We start from the raw sequence: 24044 nt of genomic DNA, 5'->3' as shown, positions 1-24044 counted from the left end.
AGGGAAAAAAATTTAAATGGCATGGGCCCAGAAGGACTCCAGGGCAGAAGTTTGGGGAGCACAGTCGCTCCGCCACAGACTCACCGCGCCTGGGACACCTGGACACGGGCCACCGTGGATGGGAGGGGAGAGGGGCCAGGGACCACGACTCTAGGCGCTTTCTGTGGGGGCTTCAGGCGGGACCGACATGACGAAAGGGGGGAAAAAGCTCCCCGCGACAGGAAGGGTTTTGCAGCGCCGACTCCGCTCCCATCCACAGAACTACCGCTCCCACTCAGCCGGAACTCGAAACGGTTCGCATCATCAACAGTCCGCCGGGGAGCATGCTCCCGGGACTGCCCGGAAGACTGAGCATGCGTGGAATGCGCCGGGCGTCCCGTCCGGGCAGAGGTTAGAGGTCGCAAGGAATGTCCCCGCGCCCGCATGCCAGAGGAGTCCGCTGCTTTCGCGGCCCTTCGGGGCGTGGGAGCGGTGCTGAGTACTGCGGTTCTCAGGAATTACACCCGCTCCTCGGACGCCATCCCACTGCTTTTCCAAGATACCCGAGGCCGTCGGAAAAACACGTAGAGGCGGACCCTTTCCGCTGCGGACGCACTTCCCTTCCCCGGCAGGAAGGGAGGTGGAGTGGTGAAGGTGGACGATCCACGCATGCGCCCTTCACCGGCGGCCCCTGGAGTGGAGTTGCCGGATTCGCCTCCCCGCCCGCAGTGCGCCTGCGCGGTCGCCGAGTCCCTCCACCTCCGTTTCCCCTCCCCCTGTCCCCCGCGGGGGCTCTGAGTCCGGCGGGACCATGTTCACCAGCACCGGCTCCAGTGGGCTTTGTGAGTACCGTCCGCCGCCATCCTGGTTGTCGCCTACATGCCACCCTGAGCACCTCCTTGAGGCTAGGGGCAGTGGGGACTCTCGGTGTTGCAGGAGGTTTGGGGGCTGATCTTTCATCCCCGTGCCAAAACCTTGGTAGTTCCTGCCTGTTGGGGTCAGCGGACACCACCCCTATCCCAGCCTGGAAGGGCGAGTAGGGACTGAGTCCCGCCGCCAGGCCCCTACATATGAACCCCAGGTGCGATGTTCAGGTGCTCCCGGTGCAGCTGCAGGTGGGCTGCGCAGTTAGAGTCGGGCTGGGTTGCCCTGGTGTTTTCCTGGCCCGGCCCCTTGCCCTCAGCGGCCGGTGTGCCGGGTAGAAAGAAGAGGCTGTCCGGGTAGAGGCGGTGCTGGAAGCCTGCCCCCTTCCCAGCCACCTTGCTCCATTCATTTAGGCTATAGAGGGACCAAACTGTCTCTCCCCCAGATGTAAACTCCAACGTCTGCTTCTCTTAGTGTTACATAGATTTTCTTCCCTCAGTCTCCCTTTGGAGTTTTTAGACAAACAAAGACCGATTAAAGTACTTTAAAGTGAAAGGAAGTTTGAAAGTACTTTGGCACGAAAGCAGGGACATTGCTGCTGGATGTTGCTGTATTTTACTGAGTGTCAGCAGTGGTCAGCAGATAGAGGGAGAAGAAGTATACACAACCTTTTAAAGAACTTTCTTTTTCTCGCTGAAATGGCTTAATTGACTTTTGGTTTAATCGTATGTTAACTAAACAGCACTGAGATTAGGCACTGATAAGACAGCAATGAACTATTTGAACAGCTATAATTTTTGCAATCACTTGTCACCGTTAGTACTTCATGTCGTATACGTGTGAAGTTAATCCTGCTGAGCACAGAGGCAGCTGACATTTCCAAATATTAGCTATTGTGAATGTGAGGAATCTTTTTCTGAGAATACATGTCTTAGTCTGAGAGTGAGTTAGAATAAAGGCCACAGGCATAATTTTAAATCTTCCTCAGATTCTGAAGTGGGTTTAATGTTTCTGATTTGCCTTGTTTCACAACTGATTTGATTCATGGCATCTTTCAAGCATTGGCCTCAAGGATACGTTACAACTACTAGGTAATTAATCTTCCCCAAACTACCCTTTGGATAAAGAACATTATGAGTGTTAAAACTGATAGTCGAGAAAGTGGTATGATTTTCCTGGGATCACACTGTGAACCGTTCACTGGTAGATATGAAACTAATGGTAGAATTCTTCAATTTTATTTGTCTTATTTCATCATTTTGAACTATCCTTCTTTGGTGACCAAAATCCACTTAAAAATTTAAAAAGCAAGAAAAATCTGTTATTGGTTATTATGCTGTATTAGACATTATGTTGGCAAAGTTTATTCAAATTTGACACTAGGTGACTCTGGGGAAGGTAGTACTTGATTACCTATGGCACATGGTTGATGAGTATTGAATTCTAGGAACCAAATGGCTGCCCAGGGAGACACTTAGGCCGAAGACGACTCCTCAGCTGTCTTCTTCTATCTCTAAAATAAATGTATCCGCAGCTTAAGAATTGATGGAATGGCCATTCCTCAGAAGGCCATGTCTTACATGCTCATTTAACAAACATTTTGAGCATCTCTTGTGGGCTGGCAACGTGACCTTGGACGAATCTTAGTCTGAGTGTTTGCAGTGTTTACAGTGGTGTTTAGGCACCGTTTTTCCAGGACCAGTCTTTTGGCAAGTCTGGGTGGGGAAATCTTCTTTGCTTTGAAATTTTTCGTTGCTAGGTGATTTCCTTTAGTTAAGTCATGTGGCCCTTTGGTAAGTCAGAGTTCTGATCTTGAGGACAAATATTCTGCCCAGCGCTGCCCCCAGGGGTGGTGAATAACATTCTCTTTTCAAGGGGAAAAATCTTGGGCATTTCCTACCGCCTGCATATTTCCCACTTCTGTGACTAGTGGTCCCATATATGTAACTAGTGGGTGATGGTGTTTTTGTGTTACATGTGCTTTCCTCTCTCTCATTCATTCATTTATTCATTCAACAAGTGTCCATTGAATACCCACATAAGCCACACACTGTGAACAGAGGATAAAGTGGTAGAATAAAAGAGACCAATATCCAGTAAGTCAACAAATCATGTGGTTTCACATAGTGATAAGTGTTGTGAAGAAAGTCAGAAGGTGGTGGCGTAGACTGAGGTTGTGGAGGACCGCTATCTAGCAGGTGTGATTGGGGTGGATACCTGGGAAGGGGACATTGAGCTGAGACCCAACTAGTGTGAAGGAGCCAGCATGGCAGAGTTAGTGGAAAAGTGTGCATCTTGCAGAAGGGGACAGCCAGCACAAAGACCCGCACACAGGCACCGCCAGGCGTTGTCCAGGTACTAAAGAAAGCTGGTGCTGCCAGGGCAGTAAGTCAAGGGAAGGGCACGTGTGACCATGTCTTTGGCACTGTATTGCTGTCCACCCTGTCAGGTAATTATGACTGGGTAAAAGTGCGTAGGAGTCATGTTCATGCCTTATTTTAGATTCTTGCTTAGAGACCAATGCTAGCACTCAACGACAGACGTGTTGAGTAATAGATGGATCACTTCTTACACTTATTGGTAAGTGTTCCCACAACTTACTCACTGTACAGTGAATTCACTGTGTAACAATGAACTCTACCAACATAAATTGTGAGGCTAATGTATTCCAGGTATAGTTCCCACCCTCAAGGAGTTCAGTGTCTAGTGGGACAATGTTTTAAAAAGCAGTGAAACAACTTCTGTACTTGGTGCTGCAGGTTTATTGCTGGGAGTGGGCTGCTGGGGGAGAGGCACCATTGAGACTTCCAGTAGAGGTGGTATTTCAGCTGATTTTTGAGGGACTCGTGAGGGTTTGGCAGGCATGCAGGTGGGGAGAGGGCCTCTGTGAAGGACAGAGCCTGGGCAGGGCCTGGCAAAGAGGCAGGAGGTAATGAATTTGGGGATTATTAATTACACTGAAGAGAGCAGTTCCTGCCCAGAGGTGTGCGGTGACATCGTGCAGAGGGCGGGTGAGTCCAGAGCTGGGGGTGGAACCTGGAGAGGGAGAAGAGGAGGCATGGCCACAGCTGCCCCTCCAGGAGCACAGACAGGACTAGGTGGTAGAGCAGAGGCCAGGAAGCAGAAGGAGGTGACAGTCTAGAACTCTGGTTGGGAAGGCTTCACGTTGCCATGGGAAGCAAGACAGGAGATGATTGTTGGGGGTCCGAGCATTATTTTCCACATAGTGTCTGTATCTTGGCCACATAAAAGCAGCCATGGAGCTCTCTGAATGTCCAGATTCCTGAGTCCCATCCCCAGAGAGTCCGACTCAGTAGGGCTAACCTGGGCATCAGAAATCTGAATGTTTAAAACTTCGGTGAGGGGGGATTCTAATGGACAAATAGGTTTAGATCAAGGTGAGAGGATGGCCATTGGGAGATGCCGACAACCCCAGTGAAGGGAGTAGCGGTGAGAATGGACAGGATAGAGAAGGAGGATTCTGAGGATGTGTAGGCAGGTATCTTGTGTCAGTAGAGCTTATTGGATTGTGGCGGAGAAAGAGGAGTCGAAGGTGAGCCTGGTAGACAGGTGCTGTTCACTGAGGTAGAGAGCGGAGAGAGGGAGGAGCTTATCTGGGGGGAAGATGTTTAATGTCGAAGGGTCTGTGAAGTCCGCTGGGAGACACCCAGGGGACGTCTGGAGAGAGGGAGCTGGACTGGACATGGATGGTTAGGTGGGAGTTATGCCGTGGATATGAATGAGGACACTGGAAGCAGTGAAGAGAGTTAGAAGGCTGAGGACTGGACTTCAAGCAATTCCAATCCAATATTTAAGGCATGGTGGAGAAAGAGGAGGTGGCGAAGTAGGCAGAGGGGTGTTTCTTTAGGAGAAAACTGTCTTTACCCAACCTAATTTGATTTGCCCTCTTTCATTGTAAACAAACTCCTGCAGCTTTTTCACTCTCACCACAGTGACTCTGCTCTCCAGACTCCGTTCCCCTTGTTTCCAGTTTATAGCCCAGTTCTGGCATCTTCCACATCCAGTCTGGAAACCGTGGTTAATTACCCACGTTCTCATCAAGACTCTCAGTGAGTGACCTGGAACCCCTGTCCTGCTCTCCTCACCCAGCAAACCCCAACCTCGTATTAATGAGTGGTGTCTGATCCAGGCTGGGTCCTTGGCACGATTGCTCAGTTGCACTTCTTGGGTTTGATTATCTCCCTGTGTGCTTCCCCTTTAATTGTCAAGACGATTCCCAGTCTCTGCCTATCCACTCTTTTTTTTTTTTAATTAAAAATTATTAAAAAATTTTTTGGGAGGGAGGTAATTAGGTTTACTTATTTATTTTTTGGAGGAGGTACTGGGGATTGAACCCAGGACCTCATGCATGCTAAGCATGCATTCTACCACTTGAACTATACCCTTCCCTCGCCCATCCACTCTTAACCCGTCCAAATCCAAGGTCCATCACCTGGACACATCTCCTCCCTAACTTGTCTAACAGTTGTTAGAGTCCACTTCCTAATGTAGGCGATGTTTGAGCTGATTTCTGAGGAATGAGTAAGAGTTTGTCAGGCATACAAACTGTGTTCCTTTTTTCCATCCTAAAAAAATGAGGCACCCTTTTCCTACTGAGGCCCACCCCCCGCCTATTCGTAACTCATTCTTTGCTGCCTTTTCTAGTGACATCCCTCGTTCTCTCATCTGAGAGACTGAGCTTGGCACGTGGTTAAAGGTGATGCTTTCTCCTGTGGGCTCTTCAGAGACCCCCAGAGTACTTCAGATCCCTTATCTGTGGAAAGGAGGTAATATTATTCCCTATTTTGTTGGGTGGTTTGTGAAGATTAAGAGATTGACTGTGTGTAAAGCTCCTAGAGTTTTGCCCTAGTGAGTACTCGGTTAGGGTTAGTATTTTCTCCTGGATCCTTCTTTGGAGTCTGTTCTTAAAAATACAGAAGCATAACCACTCCATCTATTAATCATATCCTGTACCTGCCCAACTGCTGACTACTCTGTTTCTTCTTTCCAACCAAGCTTCTTGAAAGATGTCTTCACTTTTTTCCCTTTCTCACTGCCCTCCGCTCTTCAGGCCTCTGTAGTTAACCAGCTGCTGTTTGATGGTCATCCACCATGGCATGACTCTGTTCTTGGCTCACTGCAGCCTGCTTCCACCCCCGCACCACTGAAGACAAGGTGACAAGGACTTCCTTGTCCACAGAGCTGATGGGTGCCTCTTAATCCTTACCTTAGTGGAACGCTCTCTTGCACTGGCCTTGATGAATTTTTCTGATTCTTTTTTTTTTTTAGTTGAAAGGTAGTTGATTTACAATATGATATTAGTTTCAGGTGTACAGCAGTGATTCAATATTTTTATGGTTATACTCCATTTAAAGTTATAATAAAATATTGGCTATATTCTTTGTGCTGTACATTACCTCCTTGTATCTTATTTATTTTATACCTAGTAGTTTGTACTTTCCTAAAACTCCTTATTCTTTGACTTTTTCTTCATACCTCCTGACCACATCTTCTTGGTTTCTTTCATATCCTCGGGGTCTACTGGATTTGGCAGTAAGTTGTTGATACTTTACGAACAGCAGTTTCACTGGGTCAGTAAGGCCCAGACCTAATTTTGTTGAGATAAGGAGTGAACCAGAGGGAGAGGGAAGTAGTGAGAGGAGACTGTAGGGATGGACAGCTGGGTGAACCTCAGGGCAACACAGCTGGAGTCAGCCCTTTGAAGGCGCAGAGGCTTGTCAGAACCCAGGGTATCATGCCAAGATTCACACAGCCCTGACGTGGGAACCAGTGCAAATTTATCTGAGTGAGAAATAAAGTTTTCAGCTGAGCTGGAACTTTCCCTTGAGTAAAACTCTTTTTGATCCAAAACTGGAGTTAGGAAGCCTGGAGTCAGATGCAGTTAGGGAAGGTTGATGGATCCAAGGTCCAGTGGTTCCAGGCTGTGGTAAGGACCTTCATCCCACTCTAGAGATGGGCGAGCCGTAAGGACTGTGGGTCATTCAGGGTTAGGGTTAGGAATCCGTCCCTCCTAAATAACTATCACTGATAGCGCTTCTTCTTTTAGGCTTTTTCTATGCAAGTGCTTTTCTGTGCATTCTTTCTCTCCGACACACACATGCAGACGCATGTGTATGTGGATTTACACAGACATGGCATTCAAATAGACGTTTCGTTGTGTTCCCCTAATATTATCTTAGATATAGAATCATGACTTTGAAGGATTGTAACATGTATTAAAATGTTTTTCTCCTGTATTTTCCCATTTAAACAGTGTTGTGGTGAATATCGTTAAAGTTATTGATCACATCTTTGACTTCATCCTAAAGAAATTATCACAAATGTGGAATCATAGTGTCAAAGACTGGAACATTTTAAAGCTTTTGATCTGTATTACCAAATCCTTCCAGAAAGGGTGTATCACTTCACACTTGTCAGCAGTGTAGCTCATCAAACTACTGTAACACTTGAGCATGATAATTTAAAGTCATTTTTGCCAATTGAGAAATTGAAAAATGGCATTTCATTGTTGTCCTAATCTGCATTTCTTTGAATGCCTGGGAAAGTGAACTTCTTTTCCTTTTTCACATTTATTGGCCATTTTAATATATATATATTTAAACTGATTTGACTGTTTCTGTCCTTTGCCTTTTTTTTTTCCCCTATTGGAGTGTTAGTGTTTAATTTTACAGATTTATTTGTAAAAGCCCTTTAAGGGTATTAGCTTTTGTCTTGGTATATGTTGCAAATATTTTAACCACTTGTCAGTTGCTTTTTAATTTTATTCATGAAGTTTTTTATATAAAGTTTTCATTCATAAATAAGTCATTAAAATAGATTTAACTCATAAATTTTATTTATGAGCCAAATTCACTCTTTTCTTTTTCAAGTTCTGGGCCTCCTGAGATCTCTCAGATATTCATTTAACATTTTTTGTATCTTATTTATTTTTTCTATTTGTGAAGACAGTCTCTACTGCTGTTAAAAATTCAGACTATGCAGAAGAGGAGGAGGTGAAATGTGAAATTCTTCTCAATCCCAGCAACAGTTTGGAAGTTATTCTTGTTGGTTGTTTTCCCCTGTGAATCCAGTGTATGTGTGTGTGTAGTTAATATAAGAGGAATATAAGCATATAGTGAAAAAAAAAAGGAAATAATATGAATTCTCTTCACTAGGAATAGCCACTTTTAAGTTCTTTTTTCTTTGTTCTACTTTTGCAGCTTTTAAATTATGTGTTTACTGATTTGTTAACTACTGGGTCTGTTTATAGGTTCTTCATAGTGAAAGGTGAGAAATTTGCATACCTCCAGCCTCTCCATCTTTTAGTTTTGGTTTGTTACCACTTGTAGTGGTTACCTTTATAATATTAAACAATGGATAAAACCCCGTATTTTTTTGATTTATCAGTTTTTGGCACAGTCAGTAGACCACACTATGAAAATGAGTAAAATTAGCCCAAGAACATATGTACCACCTCTGTGCTCTTATTTCTTGATTTGTGTTCTGCATATGCCCTGTGTGTTTACAGCCTGATCTGTGATGATAGTTAAACCGTCCATGCTTTGTCTATAGGTTGATTTTATATAGAAATCATAACCGCAGCTGTATTTACATTAATATGATTGTGTATTTATTGTTGAACTGAGGTGTGCGATTAGAGTCATAGAAGAAAATATAGCCCTGGGTCAGAAAACCTGCTGCTTCAAGTAGTCTCTTAATTTCTTTTGATGTCTCTTCACTACTTGAAGTTCCCACTCAGTTACTGCTGTTCCTTGAACCTTGCATCATTGTCTTCTTGGAGCCTTCTGTTTTCTCCCCCAGCACCCCTCCTGCAGCCAGGGTTTTCCTGTAGTGGACATGGGGTGAGCTTTCCAGATGCTCACCTGGCCATTCCTGTACATAGCGAAGGCTGGATTTGTAAGTAGCTGGGGTGGGTTTTCTTTTTATTTGTGGTTAGGGCTTTGTCCCCAAGAGGCCCACACCTCAAATGGCAGGGCTGACTGTAGGCTCCATCCAAGTTTGTAGAGCTGGTGAATAGGCTGATTTCCGTATAGGGTGCAGATGTGTAGGGCAGGAGGTGGGCAGAGAACAGTGAAAATCCCCTACTGTGGGCCACGTTAGGTGGGCCTGCCTCCTTGTGTAAATCTCACTCTGAGTAAAGCTGCCCTTCCTCTTAACATCCCCTCCCACTACTCCCGGTACCCAGGCGGGCATCTCCTGTGACAGTCTGAAGATGCCCCCGCTCTTTTCTACTCTTCCTCAGCCCTCAGACCCTCACAGCATCCTCTACGTAGATTGCCACTTTCTTCAGAGAGAGTTTCTTGGTTTGTATTTTGAGGGCAAAGCCTTTTTTTCAGCTGGGATTGTCGATGAATGGCTGTGTGTGAGAAAATGTGAAAGTGTATCTGGGGGTGGGGTTTTGTGCAGGGGCCTGACCCAGCTGTCCCGGCGCGCACCTGCACGTGTGACATTTACACTAGGGATGGTTTAAACAGGATGTGGGCCCAACATGAAGGGCCACTGAAAGAAACGTATGGTAATAATTCTCTTTTCATTTCTTTTTTCTCCTGATTGTAACACAGAGAAGTCTCAGTTAGGTGCTAGTCTGAAATACTTCTTTTATAGCAGCTAGTTTCCTACTGTAATGTAGATAACAGGAGGCAGGCCTGATCTTCCTGTCAGCAACAATATTACCTAGAATTTAATAATAAAGGGTGTTTATTTTTATAGTTACCACCTACTGATGATGAAGTGACACTGGTTTTGCTGTAAAGTTTCCTTTAAAATGTTTATTTGACTAAATCATAGTAAGGTGTTTTAAAGGAAAATATTAAATATTAAAATAGGTAATCCTGGGAAATAGCAAAAATTGTGGTTCCATAATGGGAGTGACTGAAGTTTGAGAAAACCTCTAAATTATTCTGATGGGTGACTCTATTTGCTTACGCTCTTTCCCAGGTCATGGTATTTATTGATTAGTTCCCTGGACTCATTTGGAAGGAGGCAGTTCTCTAGTGTTTCAAGGGTTGTTTTATTTCAGTATGACTTCAGGAGGAAGAAAAAGTGGATAGATGTAGGAGTGTCATCTTAAACTGGAATTTTGTCTAGCTGTCTTTTTGCTTTCATTCCTTTTGTTTGATTTTTGAATCCACTTAGAATTAATTTTCATCTTTATAGAGTTTAAGCGGGACTTTTCGTCCCCACCAGCCAGCCAGTCTCAGCACCAGTGGTTACAGATGTTCAGTAGCATCTCTGCTTACATACAGATTAAGTGCTGAAAGGCCACGTACAAGTCCAACCCTGAAGGGATTTAAACTTGGTTCTCTTAATAAGCTTTCTCACCAGGCAGAAGTGGAATAGTTTCCTTGGATCACTAAAGCTTTAAAATCAGACTTGGGTTTTTCCATCTTGCAGACATACATTCTGTTTGCGTCTTTCCCTCCAGTAGACTAATTTAGTCTGCTTGAAACCTCTGCTGAGCAGATAACTCCCTCTCCTGTTTATCTTCTCAGACGTTCTGGTGTTTGTCTTTATAGGTATGGTGTCCTTACTTGTCAGTTTACTTTGGTTGATTTAAAGGTTCGTCACGTCTTGGATCACATAGAACCAGCTCTGGTTTGTCCTGAAGCTGTTGCCGTTAGGACAGCACCTTCGCCATCCTTGTCCTTTACCGCTCTTGGCCTTCTCTTAAATTAGCTTTGCTCTGATAGGCAGGCATTCACCTCAGTGAAGATTCTCCAGGCCAGACTTTGAAAACTGACAGGCCACACGCATGTGTTTTGTTTGATATGTGTGTTGGCAGTGAGGGTAGGGGGGAAGAGAGTCACCTTCCAACATTTTAAAATTGGAGTCTTTCCAAGAAAAATCCAGATTCCTCTTAGCTCTTGAGATGAGATCTGCCAACACCAAGGGCTGAATTGTTAAGTGACAAAACCCCACTGATCCTGCACTTTTGACCATCTACCTCCTGTGTTTCACCGATACCTGCCTGGCCTCCTCAGGTGCTTAAATGTACAACAGATTTTCTTGCCAATAACCACACATTTTCTCTTTAAAATTTTTTTTCTTTTCTCTTACAGTTTATTGCATGGGTCTAGAACTAACCCAAGCTTCCCAATTTCACTTTTTCAGAGTTGTTCCTACTGTTGAATAATTTCTTACTATTTATGTATAACATTTATAGTTTTTTCTTTTGGCTTTTAACATTGTTATTTCATGATACTTGTATTCCTTGTCTAATTAGCACTTTTAATAATGACTACTTTTTAAAAAAAACATTTAATGAATGGCTTCATGTTTGTATAAAATCTCCGTAAGAAGGATAAACCCAAGCAGTGTCGGTGAAGGGGCAGGATCAAGAGAAAAGGGTAGGAGCCTAAGGCCATGGTTGATGACGTTCAGGTCTGACACACTTTTCTCTGGCAGGTGAGCCTTTGTGTTCTAGAACTTCCTTTATCAATTTTATTGCTCTTTCTTTTTTGTTTACCCTAATTCTCACTGTCTGAATATTTTAGATGGAAAATACCTTCTATGTCTAGATCTTGTATCTTGTATCTAGAGGGCAGATCTTCCTGCTTCTTGCCTTTTTTGGGCATTCTTTTCTGGAAACTTCCTAGCTTTTCCTCCCGTTTGTATTTCTGATAAGTTTTACGAGTACTGGTCCAGTAACAGGCGTTCACTGGCCACCCTCTAGAACCAGGCAGGCCCCCTGCCCAGCTGTCGGGGGAGGAGCGGTCAGTGACAGGCGCCCGAGACCATCGGACTCACCCCAGGTGTTAGGAACTGCGGCAGGTTCAGGGATGGCTTACAGCATTTTAATTCTAACCATCGTAGGTAATTGACTGTAAGGAAGATAAACTTGAGACCTTTTGATTCCCAGGCAGTTTACGGAAAGACTTTATTGAGATGGTCACCAGAAGGCACTGGCTGTCCATCACATGGACACTGACGATAATTTTCATCAAGTTTCCTTCCAGGAAGTAGCTCATAGGCCCGGGGAGGAAAGCGGGGTGCACGAACGTGTACCTTGCAGTGCACACGTTACTGCATTTTTGTGGGCTTCCACACGTTAGTTTAGCCCCTTTCTGATGAAAAACTTTAAGGGCGGTACTTCATGAGCTGCCAGGTCATTCTTGTGGGAGCCCTGAGAAGTAGAGGAAATAGGCAGGTAGTCAGAAATAGGGAGACCAATACGGCAGGATATGGCGGCCCCCCTCCTGGGGTGTGAACCACTGGGGTTTCTGACGAGTGTGCTTTAACACGGCTGGCTTGTGGGGACCCACAGGGTTGCTGGGTTGCTGCCTTTTTCTTCCCCTCACCCCCACCCCCTGAATCTAGCCTCGGCTGCGATGCTTCCGTAACAGCCTGCATGGCTAAGCTTTGCAAGACCTGTGGTTAGTGTCTTCAGTACATAAAAGATGCATATTTTTAATCAGGTGAAATTCACATAACATAAAATTCACCATTTTAACCATTTTAAAGTGCATAGCTATTGACTTCCAGCACATTTACATTGTTGTGCAATCATCACCAACCACTGTCTAATTCCAGACCATTTTTATCACTCCAAACTGAAACACAGTACCTGTTAAGCAGTCACTCGCTACTCCCTCCCACTCCCCACCCCTGATGGCCACTAACCTGCTTTCTGTCCCTGTGGATATTTAAATTCTGGACATTTCATGTAAATGGAATCCTACAATATGTGACTTTTTGTGCCTGGCTTTTTTCACTTAGCATAATGTTCTCAAGATTCTTCTGTTTTGTAGCCTGTGTCAGTAACGTGTGTCCTTTCATGACTGAGTAATATTCTGTTGTATAGATATACCACAGTTTGTTTATCTGTTCATCTGTCCATGGACTTTTGGGTTGTTCCCACGTTTCGGCTATTCTGACAATGCTGCGATGAATGTTCAGGTTTTTGTTTGAACATCTGTTTTCAGTTCTCTTGGATATATAACTAGGAGTTGAATTGCTGGGTCATATGGTAATTCTGTTTAACTTTTTGAGGAACCAAAAATATACAAGTGAAATACTAAAAATAGTAATAGTGAAAATCCCTTTGGACCAAGGACCATGATATAAAGATATCAGATTTCCTTTTATATATTAGGAAAACCTTTTTTCTTTGGAGTCAGGCAGAATGAGTTCAAATCTCAGCCCCTCTACTAACTAGCTGTGACTTTGGGCAAGTTACTTAACCTTTCCTAGCCTATTTTTCACCTGGAGTATGCAGATAACTAATTATTGCCTCAGATTTACTGTAAGCATTCACTGAGATGGTATTACACAGAAAGTTCTTTTTTTAGTGCAGTGCCTGGCATAAAGTAATCCACGTACACTGTAATAATTATTTTAGGATAATACACAGTCACCAAAGCCTGATTGCTATTCATCGCTGCAGAGAGGTGGCTGTGTACTTTGGTCATTCCAAAGAGGTGAATGACCCAGCAGGAAACATCTTAACCTTTGGTGTTTTATGTTGTCTTTACCATAGATGTTTGCATTTTTACTTTTAGATTCATGCATTGTCTGTTCTCAAAATTTGTTAACATCCCTATTTTCAAAAGTGGAGGGATCCATTGCAGAGAATTGACTTTTTTTTAACCTTCCATTTGATGCTACTTGGGTTCCTGATGTTTGAACTACTTCCTGGCTCTAGTCACAGAGAGGCCAGCAGATTGCTAGTGACCTACCTTACCTCAGTGGATGAAGATTTAATCAAACGTCTTACTGAATTAGTCACTAGTTAAACCAAATTATTTTTTCTAATTCTTAAAATATTTTTATAAAAATTTAAAACCTCCCATGAACAGATCATTCAGATAGGTGCTTAAAACACCCCATGTGTTTATGAACTTTTTTTTTAGAAGTATTCTATAGTAATGCTACGAGAAATATTTTGCTCTTACTGTTTAGGAACATCTTTTCAAAGCATGAAATATTTTTCTACAACCTAGTTCTTAAAACTGAATATTATTCCATTTTATGGGTAAAACATAATTTACTCATTTTCCCATTGGACATTTGTGTTGTTTCTGGTTTCTTCACTATTGGAAACAATGCTGTGATGAGTGTCTTTGTAGCATAATGTTTGTGCATATCCATGATAATTACTTTGGGCTAAATTCCTAGATGTAGATTTTTTTTTTGTATCAGAAGGTTTATATTTATTTTTAAAACTTTTGATCGGCTTAGCATTTAATAGGTACCCACCACTCAGTGTTGCTCCCTCCCTAACTGTCATCTTTTTGTGTCTCCATTCACAGTTGCATTAATTTTTGTTAAGCAGGGGACCACTTTGATTGCTGTTATTGCTGTTTGTGACTGTACATGTCTTTCACTTAAAACCCACCAGGCAGGTGAAAATCCCTTTGGACCATGGAGCTCTGTGGCATGCAGCATAGGAAGCTGTTTTATTTGTAGTCAGATTATCAGGGTTTGTACCTGATTTTACCACTCCCTGGCCATTAGATCAGATACCTCTTCTTGCACATTTCTTTGTGCTCAGCCTCACCTCTTACTCCATTCATTTCTACTCTCTTGTCCTGTGTAAACTAGTCTGATTTGGTAGAGGTTATTTCCATGTTCTTCCTATAGGACTTCTTTTCTATGGCCACTCTAGACTTCGGAGGGATGGTGGATAAAAATGCATTCGTATTTCTTGCCTGGGTGATAGTTTTGAGATATGTTCACAAGGCTTCTGAGAAGGTCCTGTAGGATCCAGCCCTTGGCAGAAACATCCATCACTCATCCCAGTGACCATCTTGATAATGAATCCTTGTTTTGACCCTCCCTCCCTGTTTCCCTCCCCTTGTCCTTCAGTTCTGCTCCCTGGGATCACATTCTAAAATAAACTGCCTGCCAGTCAGCTTTTGTCTTACCCTTTACTTTCAACAGAACCCAGCCTAAGACATTCGCGATCATGGACAGGTAACTTAGTCTTTGAGCTGCAGTTTTCTCATATGTATAAATTTGAAGAGAGTGGTGTCTGCCTCATACTTCTTTCATTCATCAAATACTTAGTGAAACACTGCTATGTGCCAGGTGCTCTTCTGGGTCTGAAAATACAGCAGTGAGAGAAACAAACAGGATCCTGCCTTTGTAGAGTTTACTTTCTGATGAGGGAGACAGATAAAGGAGTAAACAAAGAAGAATTTCAGAAAGTGGGAAATACTATGAAATAAATAAAAAAGTCATGCAGGAAAGCTACCTTGAGGAGATGCTGTTTAAAGGGAAGACTGAAGGATGAGGAGAAGCTGGGCACGGGGAGGACATTTTGAGTAGAGGGAGTAGCAGGTGTAAAGGCCCTGAGGTGTAGGAGCCTCAGGAGCAAGGAGTACACAGAAAGTGTGGAGAATGGAACTTTGTACTTATGAAGTGTTCGGTAAATGTTGGATAATATTAGTAATAAGATTAGATCAAAAGGACAGCCTACCATTAAGTACGCAGCAGTAAGTGGCCAGTTTTGTATCATGAATTGACAAAAGTTGATTTCATAGAGTAAGCAGATAATTGTACAGGTTGTGAAGAGAGTTGTGCAGTGCATTTTTTTTCATTCTGTCAATACGGTGAATTACAGTGATTGATTTGCTTTGTATTCTTGGAATAAACTTCCCTTGGTTGTGATGTATTATCCTTTTTATGTATAGCTGGATTCAATTTGCTAGCATTTTGTTGAGAATTTTGCATCTAGGTTCCTAAGAGATGCTGGTCTGTTGTTTTCTTTTAATGTCTTTGTTTTTGCTGTCAGTGTAATGTTGGCTTCATAAAATGAATTGGAAAGTGTTCTCTCCCTTTCTGTGTGGTGGAAGAGGTTGTGTAGGACTGGTATAAAATTTAACAGTCTAACCATTTTTGAATGTGTAGTCCAGGGGCATTAAGTGCATTTCACAATGTTATGCAACCCCTTATTAGCCTATTAATGTCTTTGAGATCCGTAGTGATGTCCTGTCCTTCTTTCCTGATAGTGGTAATTGTGACTTCTCTTTTTTAACTCATCAGTCCTACTAGAGGTGTATCAATTTTATTGATCTTCTCAAAGAATTAGCTTTTAGTTTCATTGTTTTTTTCTCTGTTATATTTTAGTTTTCTATTTCATTGATCTTAGTTTTTAATTATTTTGTTCCATATGCTCCCTTTGGGTTTAATTTGCTCTTTTTTCTAGTTTTTTTTTTTTTTTAAAGCTTGTAGCCTTCACCTTCATTTGAGAACTTTTCTCTCAATGTATAAGCATTCTTATATGTTTAACCATATAAGAATGTATAAGCATTCTCTAAATGTGTAAGCATTTAATGCTATAAATTTCCTTCTAAGCACTGCTTTATTTGCAGTCCACAAATTTTACTTGGTTGTACTTTTACTTTTCATTCTATTTAACATATATTCTAATTTCCCTTGTGACTCCCTCTTTGACCCAAATAATATTTAGAAGTATATTGTTTAATTTTCAAGTACAGTTGACCCTTGAACAATGCAGGATTTAAGGATACTGACCCCCCATGGAGTCAAAAACTTAAGTATAACTTTGTAGTCAGCTCTCTGTAGCTGTGGTTGTGCATGTGTGGATTCAACTGTAGTATGTATTGAAAAAAACCTGTGTATAAGTGGACCCTTGAAGTTCAAAGCTGTTGTTCAAGGGTCAGCTGTATTGGGGGGATCTTCCATCCATCTTTCTGTTGTTGATTTCTAGTTTAATTCTGTGGTAGTCAGGAAACATACTTTGATTTTAATTTCTTTAAATTTATTGATGTATGTTTTATGGCTCAGAATAATGGTCTACTTTGGAGAAAGTTTCAGATGCATTTAAAAAATGTGTAATTTGCTATTGTTGGGTAGAGAAGTCTATAAATATCAATCAGATCAAATTGATTAATCTGGTTTTTCAAGTCTTCTGTATTCTTACTGACTGACATAACATATCACAGCTTGGGCGGCTTAAACAACTGTTTGTTTTCTCCCAGGTCTGGAGGCTGGAAGATCAAGATGGTGGCGAGTTTGGTTTTTCCTGAGGCCTTTCTCCTTGACTTGTAGATACTGCCTTTCCCCTTTGTGTTCATATGGTCTTTTCTCTGTGTGTGCACATCCCTCGTGCCTTTCTTCTCTTATAAAGATAGATTGGATTAGGGCCCCACCTTTATGACCTCCCTTAACCTTAAATTACCTCTTTAAAGACCCTATCTCCAAAAACAGTGACATTGGGGGTTAGGGCTTCAACATATGAATGGGGGCATGTATCAGTCTGTAACACTGACTTTCTGTCTACTTGTGTTATTAATTACTCAGAGAAGAGTGCTGAAGACTCCAGTTATATTCATGGATTTATCTGTTCCTGTAAGTTTTTGCTTCATGTAGTTTGAAGTCCTTTTTCAGCTCTCAAATTCTGTGATTTACTGTGTGCCATGCCCCCATGTTTTATTATGAAAAATTTCAAACACACTGAAAAGTTGAAAGAATGGTATAATGAACACCATATAACTACCGCCTACGTTCTACAATGAACAGTTTACATATTTGCTTTATTAAATATCTGTTCTCTATGTCATCAATTCATCTTATTTTTTAATACATTTCAGAGTAAGTTGTAGTCACTTACTAGTACTCAAGTGTACATGTTGTTAGCTTAACATTTAATAATTAAAGTTCTTTATTTGGGGGGGGTCAAATTTTCATATGGTGAAATGTACAGATCTTGAGTTGATCAATAAATCTTGCTGTCCATAGTTGTACTGTATACTTGTCCTGTGATGTGGGACTTCTTAGACATTTGTATATTGTTGCTTTCCTCATAGGGTTTTGGGATCTGATTTTTGCTTACGTTAGGGGAGGACTTAATGGTAGTGTTATCTGATTTAAGTATCAGATCTGTATTTTTAGGGAGTTAGTTCTAGGCAGAATATAAATGGTTGTATAAATAGGATCAGTTATTATTTCAGTAAATATTTTATTTATTTTTAGCCTTAATTGTGGTAAAACATACATTAACATAAATTTGGCCATCTTAACCATTTTTTTCTGTGTTCCATGGCATTAAGTTCATTCACATTGTTGTGCGTTTGTCTCTAGAACCCTTCATCTTGCAAAACTGAAACTCTGTACCCATTAAACAACTCCCTACCCACCTCAACCCCCGAAACCACCATCCTACTTCCTGTCTCTGAATCTGAATCCTTAGGTACTTCATATAAGTGGAATCATACAGTATTTATCTTTTTGTGTCTGGCTTACTTCTCTCAGCATAATGTCCAGAAGGCTTATCCATGTTGTAGCATGTGAGGATTTCCTTCCTTTTAAAGACTGAATATATTTCATTATAGTCTACTGTGGACATACCACATTTTATTTATCCACTTACCCATCAATTTCACCAGTATTTATTGAGCATCTCTTATTTATCAGTCACCTTTCATTAGACAGACACTTATTGACTGCCTTTATGGACCTGATCTGGTTATAGGCATGAGGGATACTGCAGCAGTGAACATACACACAACACTGCTGCCTTCAAGAAGCTTATATTCTAGTGGAGACTGAGGATAGGGAGATGGACAATACACAAAGAAATGTATTTCTTGATTCTAAATTGCATTTTTTCACATTTTAGTGTTTCTAATATTGAGTTGTACCTTATAATGGGTGTCATTTTAGGATTATATTTGACAGTGTTTCTTTTTTAGTAACACCTAAAATAATGATGGATTTTGTAATCAGTTTGAATCATAGATTTCGTGAATCACTATTTAATAAGTCACTTGTTGATAAGTGCTATGAAAAAAAAATAAACCAGCACAAAGCGGATAGAGAGTTACATGAGACATTCACAAATAAGGTGACATTTGAGCAGAGCACGTGTTCAGTACAGGTGGTATTTTTTTATAGCAGGACTTCCTCCCTGAGGAACACAGTGAGTTGATTCACATTCTGGTTCTGACTATGGAATGGTAACAGCTTCTGGACTGGTTAATTTGAGTAGCACTGGTGTAGAGGGTAGAGCCTTGGTGGGTGGGGGCGGGGAGAGATGGGGATTTGGGAGCATTTTGCAGGATGGGCCCACATCTTACAGGCATGGTAAGGGCGAGGATGGCGGAATTTTCCCTCTTAGGACTGGCAACAGTTCTTCTTGCTCAGAACAAAAACATTGGAGTCATCTTTGATTTCTCCATTTGCCTATACTTTACATGCAGTTAGCCAGCGAATTCTGCCTGCTGTATCTTCAGAACATATCCCAGTTCTGATCACTCTTACCACCCCCACTTAAACCACCCTGGTCCAGGCCATCATCATCTCTTGTCTGGATTGTGACGATAGCCTCCTAGCTGGTCTCCCTTCTGCCATGCTTGCCTTCCTGTAGGCTCTTCTCAATTTAGCAACCAAAGCAATCCTTTGAAAACGTGTCTGATCATGTTATTCCTCTACTTAACTTCCCCCAAAAGCATCCTGTCACTCTCAGAGAAAAGGTTAAAGTCCTGTGATGGCCTGCAGGACTGTTTGCTCCCCGACTTCGACCTTATATCCTACCTGTCTGCTTTGCATTTATTCTGCTTTTAGCTGCCTTAGCAGCCTTCCTGTTTCTTAGTCATGTTGAGCTTGTTCCTATCTTGAAGCACTTGTACTTGTTCTTTCCTCTGCCGGAATACTGTTCTCCCAGGTATCTGCAAGGCCCACGTCCTCAGGTGTCTGGTCAAGTTTCACCTTGTCAGGAGGGCCTTCTAACCACCTTGTGTAAAACAGCACCCCTCTTTCCCCACTAGCACTATGTTTTCCCCCAAACCAGGATAGGCTAGTTCTGCTGCAGTAGCAAACAACTCTAAAATACCAGGTTTGTTTCTCACTGATGGTATCCCTCTGTTGTGAGTCCTCCAGGAGGGTCTGTTCGGTTTTGTCTTCAACTCTAGGATCTGGCTGATAGCACAGCCACCAGCTTGAGCATTGGCAGAGGGAAAGACTCTTCAGTATTTGCCTGGGAGTGATGTATCTGGAAAGGGAGCAGGAAATCCATGGTGGAGAACACAGCCACGCTCTTTACCTTGCTTGACTTCTCTGCAGCATTTATTTCCATCTGACAGAATATATATTTTCCTTGCTTTGTGTATTTTTTTTTCTGTCCTGTCTGGACTGTAAGCACCACAAGGGGAGGGACTTTGTCCATCGTTCCCTGCTGTACCCAGGGCCTAGGATAAGGCATGGTTTGTAGTCATTGCATATTAATTGTGGACAATGAGTGAGAATATCAAAGCAAACCATTCATTTATTCACGTGGTGACATGGAAGCCTTTGTGTGTATGGAGCAGGAAGGTCTGAGGAGAGAGCACACTTACTAGAAAAAAGCGGGAGAGATCCTGGTCAGTGGAGAGTATCAGTTTGAGATTTGAGACCGTGAACCTACAGTGAAATCTTGCAGCTCAGCTGTGTGTTTCTCCAGCAATGTTGAGTCACCGAGGAGCTGGTGAGGAAGAGGCAGGAATGAACAAAGGGGCCAATTTCACGAGGAAATACGATCGTCGCTGCCCCTCCAAGGTGCACCTGTCACCCCTGCTCCGTCTCTGGTCCTGTCGGAATAATAAAGGAAGAGCTTGCCTTTAACCAAGGAATCCAGTTCCCCTGATGGCTGATTGAGGCCGTTAGAGCAGTTTTCCCTGTGTTCATTCTTTAGCTCATTTGCTTCTTGTAACGTTTTTGAGGGAGTGTCTCTTCATTTTGTAGGCAAGGAAAACTGAGGCTTAAACTGCCCTAGTCAGAATTGAAGTTGGCAGGCTCCCAGCTGAGGGGCTCTTCTGTGCTGCTGAGGTTCTGGGCAGTGGGGGCCCCCTTTTCTGGGGGACAGGGAGCTCTGGTAGCTTTTAGGTTCCCTGGAGCCTTAACTGCATCTTGGTCATGAAGACAATATGCAACCTCTTTACCGATGGCTCCAAGTTAGATGCTTGCAAGACCGGACCAGAGAGGAAGTAGTTGGGCTATTTTTATATACTCAAACAAGTGCAGTAACCACATGGCCAACTGTAACTAGTACGCTCATGACCAGGGAATTTCTTATGAGTACTACTGAAAGTGCACCTCGCATGATCTGAGAAGGTCCCTGTCAGTGACACTTTCTTGTGGTCCTGGCTGTTGACAATCTGAACATTTCATATGCTTTGTGCCAGGCTTTGTGGCCAGTATAAGTGAGAACAGGCAGCCCCCCTTCAGGAATCTTTACTGTAGTTGGGAAGGCAGAAGAGGGTCACAGACGGATGATGGGAAGTGGAAATTGAGCTGTCGTCTGAAGGCAGCATAAGATTGAGACAAGACTCTCCAACGGAGAAGACTCGGGCTCCAGGGTGCCCATGTGGGAAATCTCTACAGGCCACTGCGGCGGCGATGTTAGCAAGTCTAACCACTTTTTAAATTTCTTAGAATAAATGTTTATGTGTGTCAATCCCAGTCATGCTCAGGACCTAACTGGTCAGTTTGATAGAAAACATACTCCTCTGTTATTTCTTTACACTTTGGTGACTGTTTTCTGAAAGGTGAAAGGTATTCTGTGGAAATAAACTTAGTTTGGTCTCACGTAAGAGCCAAATGACAGTGAAGCCCTGCCAGTGATTTCCACCTCTTTTCCAGTGCCCTTTGACCCCTTACCTCCGTAGGAAGATATTTTGAAAATAGACGTTAATAATTAAATTTCAGAGTTTGTGGACTTGGTCTTCATTCTACTTCAAATGAAGTGAATTCTCTTGCTTTTCACCCAGGTGGTTTTTAAAAGCTTAGAAACAGTCATTCTGAAAGCAGTTTTCTCTCTCCCTCCAGACAAGGCACCTCTGTCCAAGAGCCTTCTACTGGTCCCCAGCGCCCTGTCGCTTTTGCTGGCCCTCCTCCTGCCGCATTGTCAGAAGTTCTTTGTGTACGACCTCGAAGCAGTGAAGGAAGACTTCCAGGTGAGCTCTGCTCCACTGGCCTCTCGGGAGGAGATAAGGCAGAATTTTTTCTTTGATTTGCCTTCTTTTCTGCTGTCCTTAGTCTCTCAAAGCCTCTAAATTAGTGAGAAATATTATTTATTATTAACATCCTATTAACAATCAATTTTTCTAGTTGTATTTATTGGTAATTTCAGCAAAGCAGGTTAAAATGAAACAGTTGCTGTATCCCTTTTTCTTGATGCGTCTCTTTTCAGCTTTACTTTTTACCCACGGAAATGCAGTTTTTAACTTCAAGAGACTTTAACAATGTTGAATCTGGTTTTTGTATGATCAGTGTGTATACGTAACATTTTTAAAAAGCTGCTTCAGGATGAACTAAGCTCTTTCAGCTCTAACAGACTGTTAATCTGTGAATTACTTGTATAGTGGCGGTTCAGCCAAGTAGGACATTTCTCTTGGGTTTTTGCTGCTGAGAAGAGCAGAAGTCTCTGGCTTTTGAGATTTATGGGTTGGTATCATTGAAAACACTGGTGCTGGGTCTTGTCTATGAGTTGGAGTGCAAAAGGGTGTTCTGGTGTGAATTCCAGCTTCGGGGAGTTCCTTCACACCACCAGTAGGCAATTCTTAAACACCAGCTGAGTGTCCCACAGTTCAGCTGAGTTCTGATGCTGTCTACTCTCAGATAACATCAGCTTCCACAGGGTAGGAGTTCAGTCCCACAAGACTGCTTACCCCACCCCTACTTCAGATGTCAGTCACAAGCCCTGGTTGTCTCCTGTACTTCTGACCGACTGGCTATAAATCAGAGTTCCCACTACCCGTCCTCGGGCTCAATTTGCTAGAACAGGTCACAGAACTAAGAGAAACATTTTACTTACTGGGTTACCAGTTTATTATTAAAGGATATGAAAAAGGACATAGATGAACATCCAGATGGAAGAGATGCACAGGGCAAGGGAAGGGGAAGGGTGCAGAGATTCTGTGCTCGCTCTCAGCCCCTTTCCCCAAATCTCCACGTGTTCATCAACCAGGAAGCTCTCAGAACCCTGTCCTCCTGGGCTTTTATGGAGGCTTCATTACACAGGTGATGAAATCCCTGGCCATTGGCAGTTGATCCACCCTCTAGCCCCTCTCCCTCCCTGGAGGTCAGTGCAGGTGGGGAACTGAATTCCAACCCTCTCATCACAAGGTTGATTCCCCTAGAAACCAGCCCCCGTTCAGGTGCTTCCAAAAGTCACCTCACTAACAGGACAAAATACACAGTTATGGCTTTCCTCTCTTTGGAAATTCCAAACATTTTAAGATTTCTGTGCCAGAAACTAAATATATTTCTTACTATAAATCGCAGTATCACAGAGTATTAGTGAAAATTATGGTTATAACCTGCCACCCTTTCTTTGCTTTTCTCAAATACTTGATTAGCCATTTGAAGCATAAAAATTCACTTGAACACCAACGCCTTTTTCTCGTAGTGATGTGATTAATGCCACTGCTCAGATGGGCTTCACCTAGTTCCTGCGAAGCCCCTTCAGTTTTTTATCTGTACTAGTGCTTTCTGTCGGAATATAGTGGTATAGTCTGGAGCTTTGGTGTGATTTCACTTGCTATAATGCAGTGGTTCTTAACCCTGGCTGCGTAGCAGGATCACTTGGATATACTTTTTTTTTTTTAATGCCAAGACCTGACCCTTGACCAGCTGAGTCAGAGAGCCTAGTGGCAGCACCTGGGCATTGGTGTACTTTTTAAAAAGATGCCCAGAGAATTTTAGCATATGACCGGCCCTAAGAACCACTGCTGTAAGTGTCCTCTGGCCCTGAGTTGGTACCTTTCTGATTTGGGGGGTTAATTTGGTTCATCTGGCCAAGTTGGCAAGAGTCCCTTTCAACTGCACCACTTTGTGGGCATCTGCGCTCTAGAGGTGGTGACCTGCCTAGATGGAGGACCACCACCCTTCTGTCCAGGAGTGAATAGCACCCTCTCCTGCTAGAGCCTCTTAAGAAGCCCTCAGTGTGCATTTTTTAGAGCTGCTACAGAGATATGGAGAGTCTCAGTCCTTTCTTGGGAAATGTAAGCATACACATATACAAGAACATGATACCATAGGACACAAGTTAAATCCTCTCTGGGTGATAAATGAAGTGCAGACCAGTATAGAGTGGGATATCCCTGGAGAGCCTTAGTGATGTTAGCTTTCCATTTGGTCTGAAGGAAGGAATAACTTTTAATTAGCATAGAGAGAGAGAAGGACATTTTACTTTCTGAAGCAGCAGGAACTTGAGACCCTCAGGAGTATGGTATAGGAGGCAT

The 24044-nt window shown here is 42.7% G+C and overlaps 1 protein-coding gene across 2 annotated transcripts in view; it reads left to right on the top strand.

Annotated features, from left to right (window-relative positions):
- Window positions 1-382: 382 nt before the first annotated feature.
- The window catches only part of UBAC2 (UBA domain containing 2), a 146844-nt gene continuing 123182 nt past the window's right edge, over window positions 383-24044 (top strand). Inside the window, exons 1-2 of one of the 2 annotated variants that reach the window (XM_010980245.3) lie at window positions 383-821; window positions 21628-21755. In XM_010980245.3, the coding sequence (XP_010978547.1) occupies window positions 791-821; window positions 21628-21755 (159 nt within the window). In that variant the 5' untranslated portion in view covers window positions 383-790. The remainder of the gene's footprint in view (window positions 822-21627; window positions 21756-24044) is intronic. The other variant, XM_010980244.3, reaches the window with a different exon arrangement.

The sequence above is a fragment of the Camelus dromedarius genome, chromosome 13 (genome assembly GCF_036321535.1).
Source record: "Camelus dromedarius isolate mCamDro1 chromosome 13, mCamDro1.pat, whole genome shotgun sequence".
Taxonomy (NCBI): Eukaryota; Metazoa; Chordata; class Mammalia; order Artiodactyla; family Camelidae; genus Camelus; species Camelus dromedarius.
Note: the sequence above shows the minus strand (reverse complement) of the source record. Positions and strands in the feature narration are given on the sequence as shown.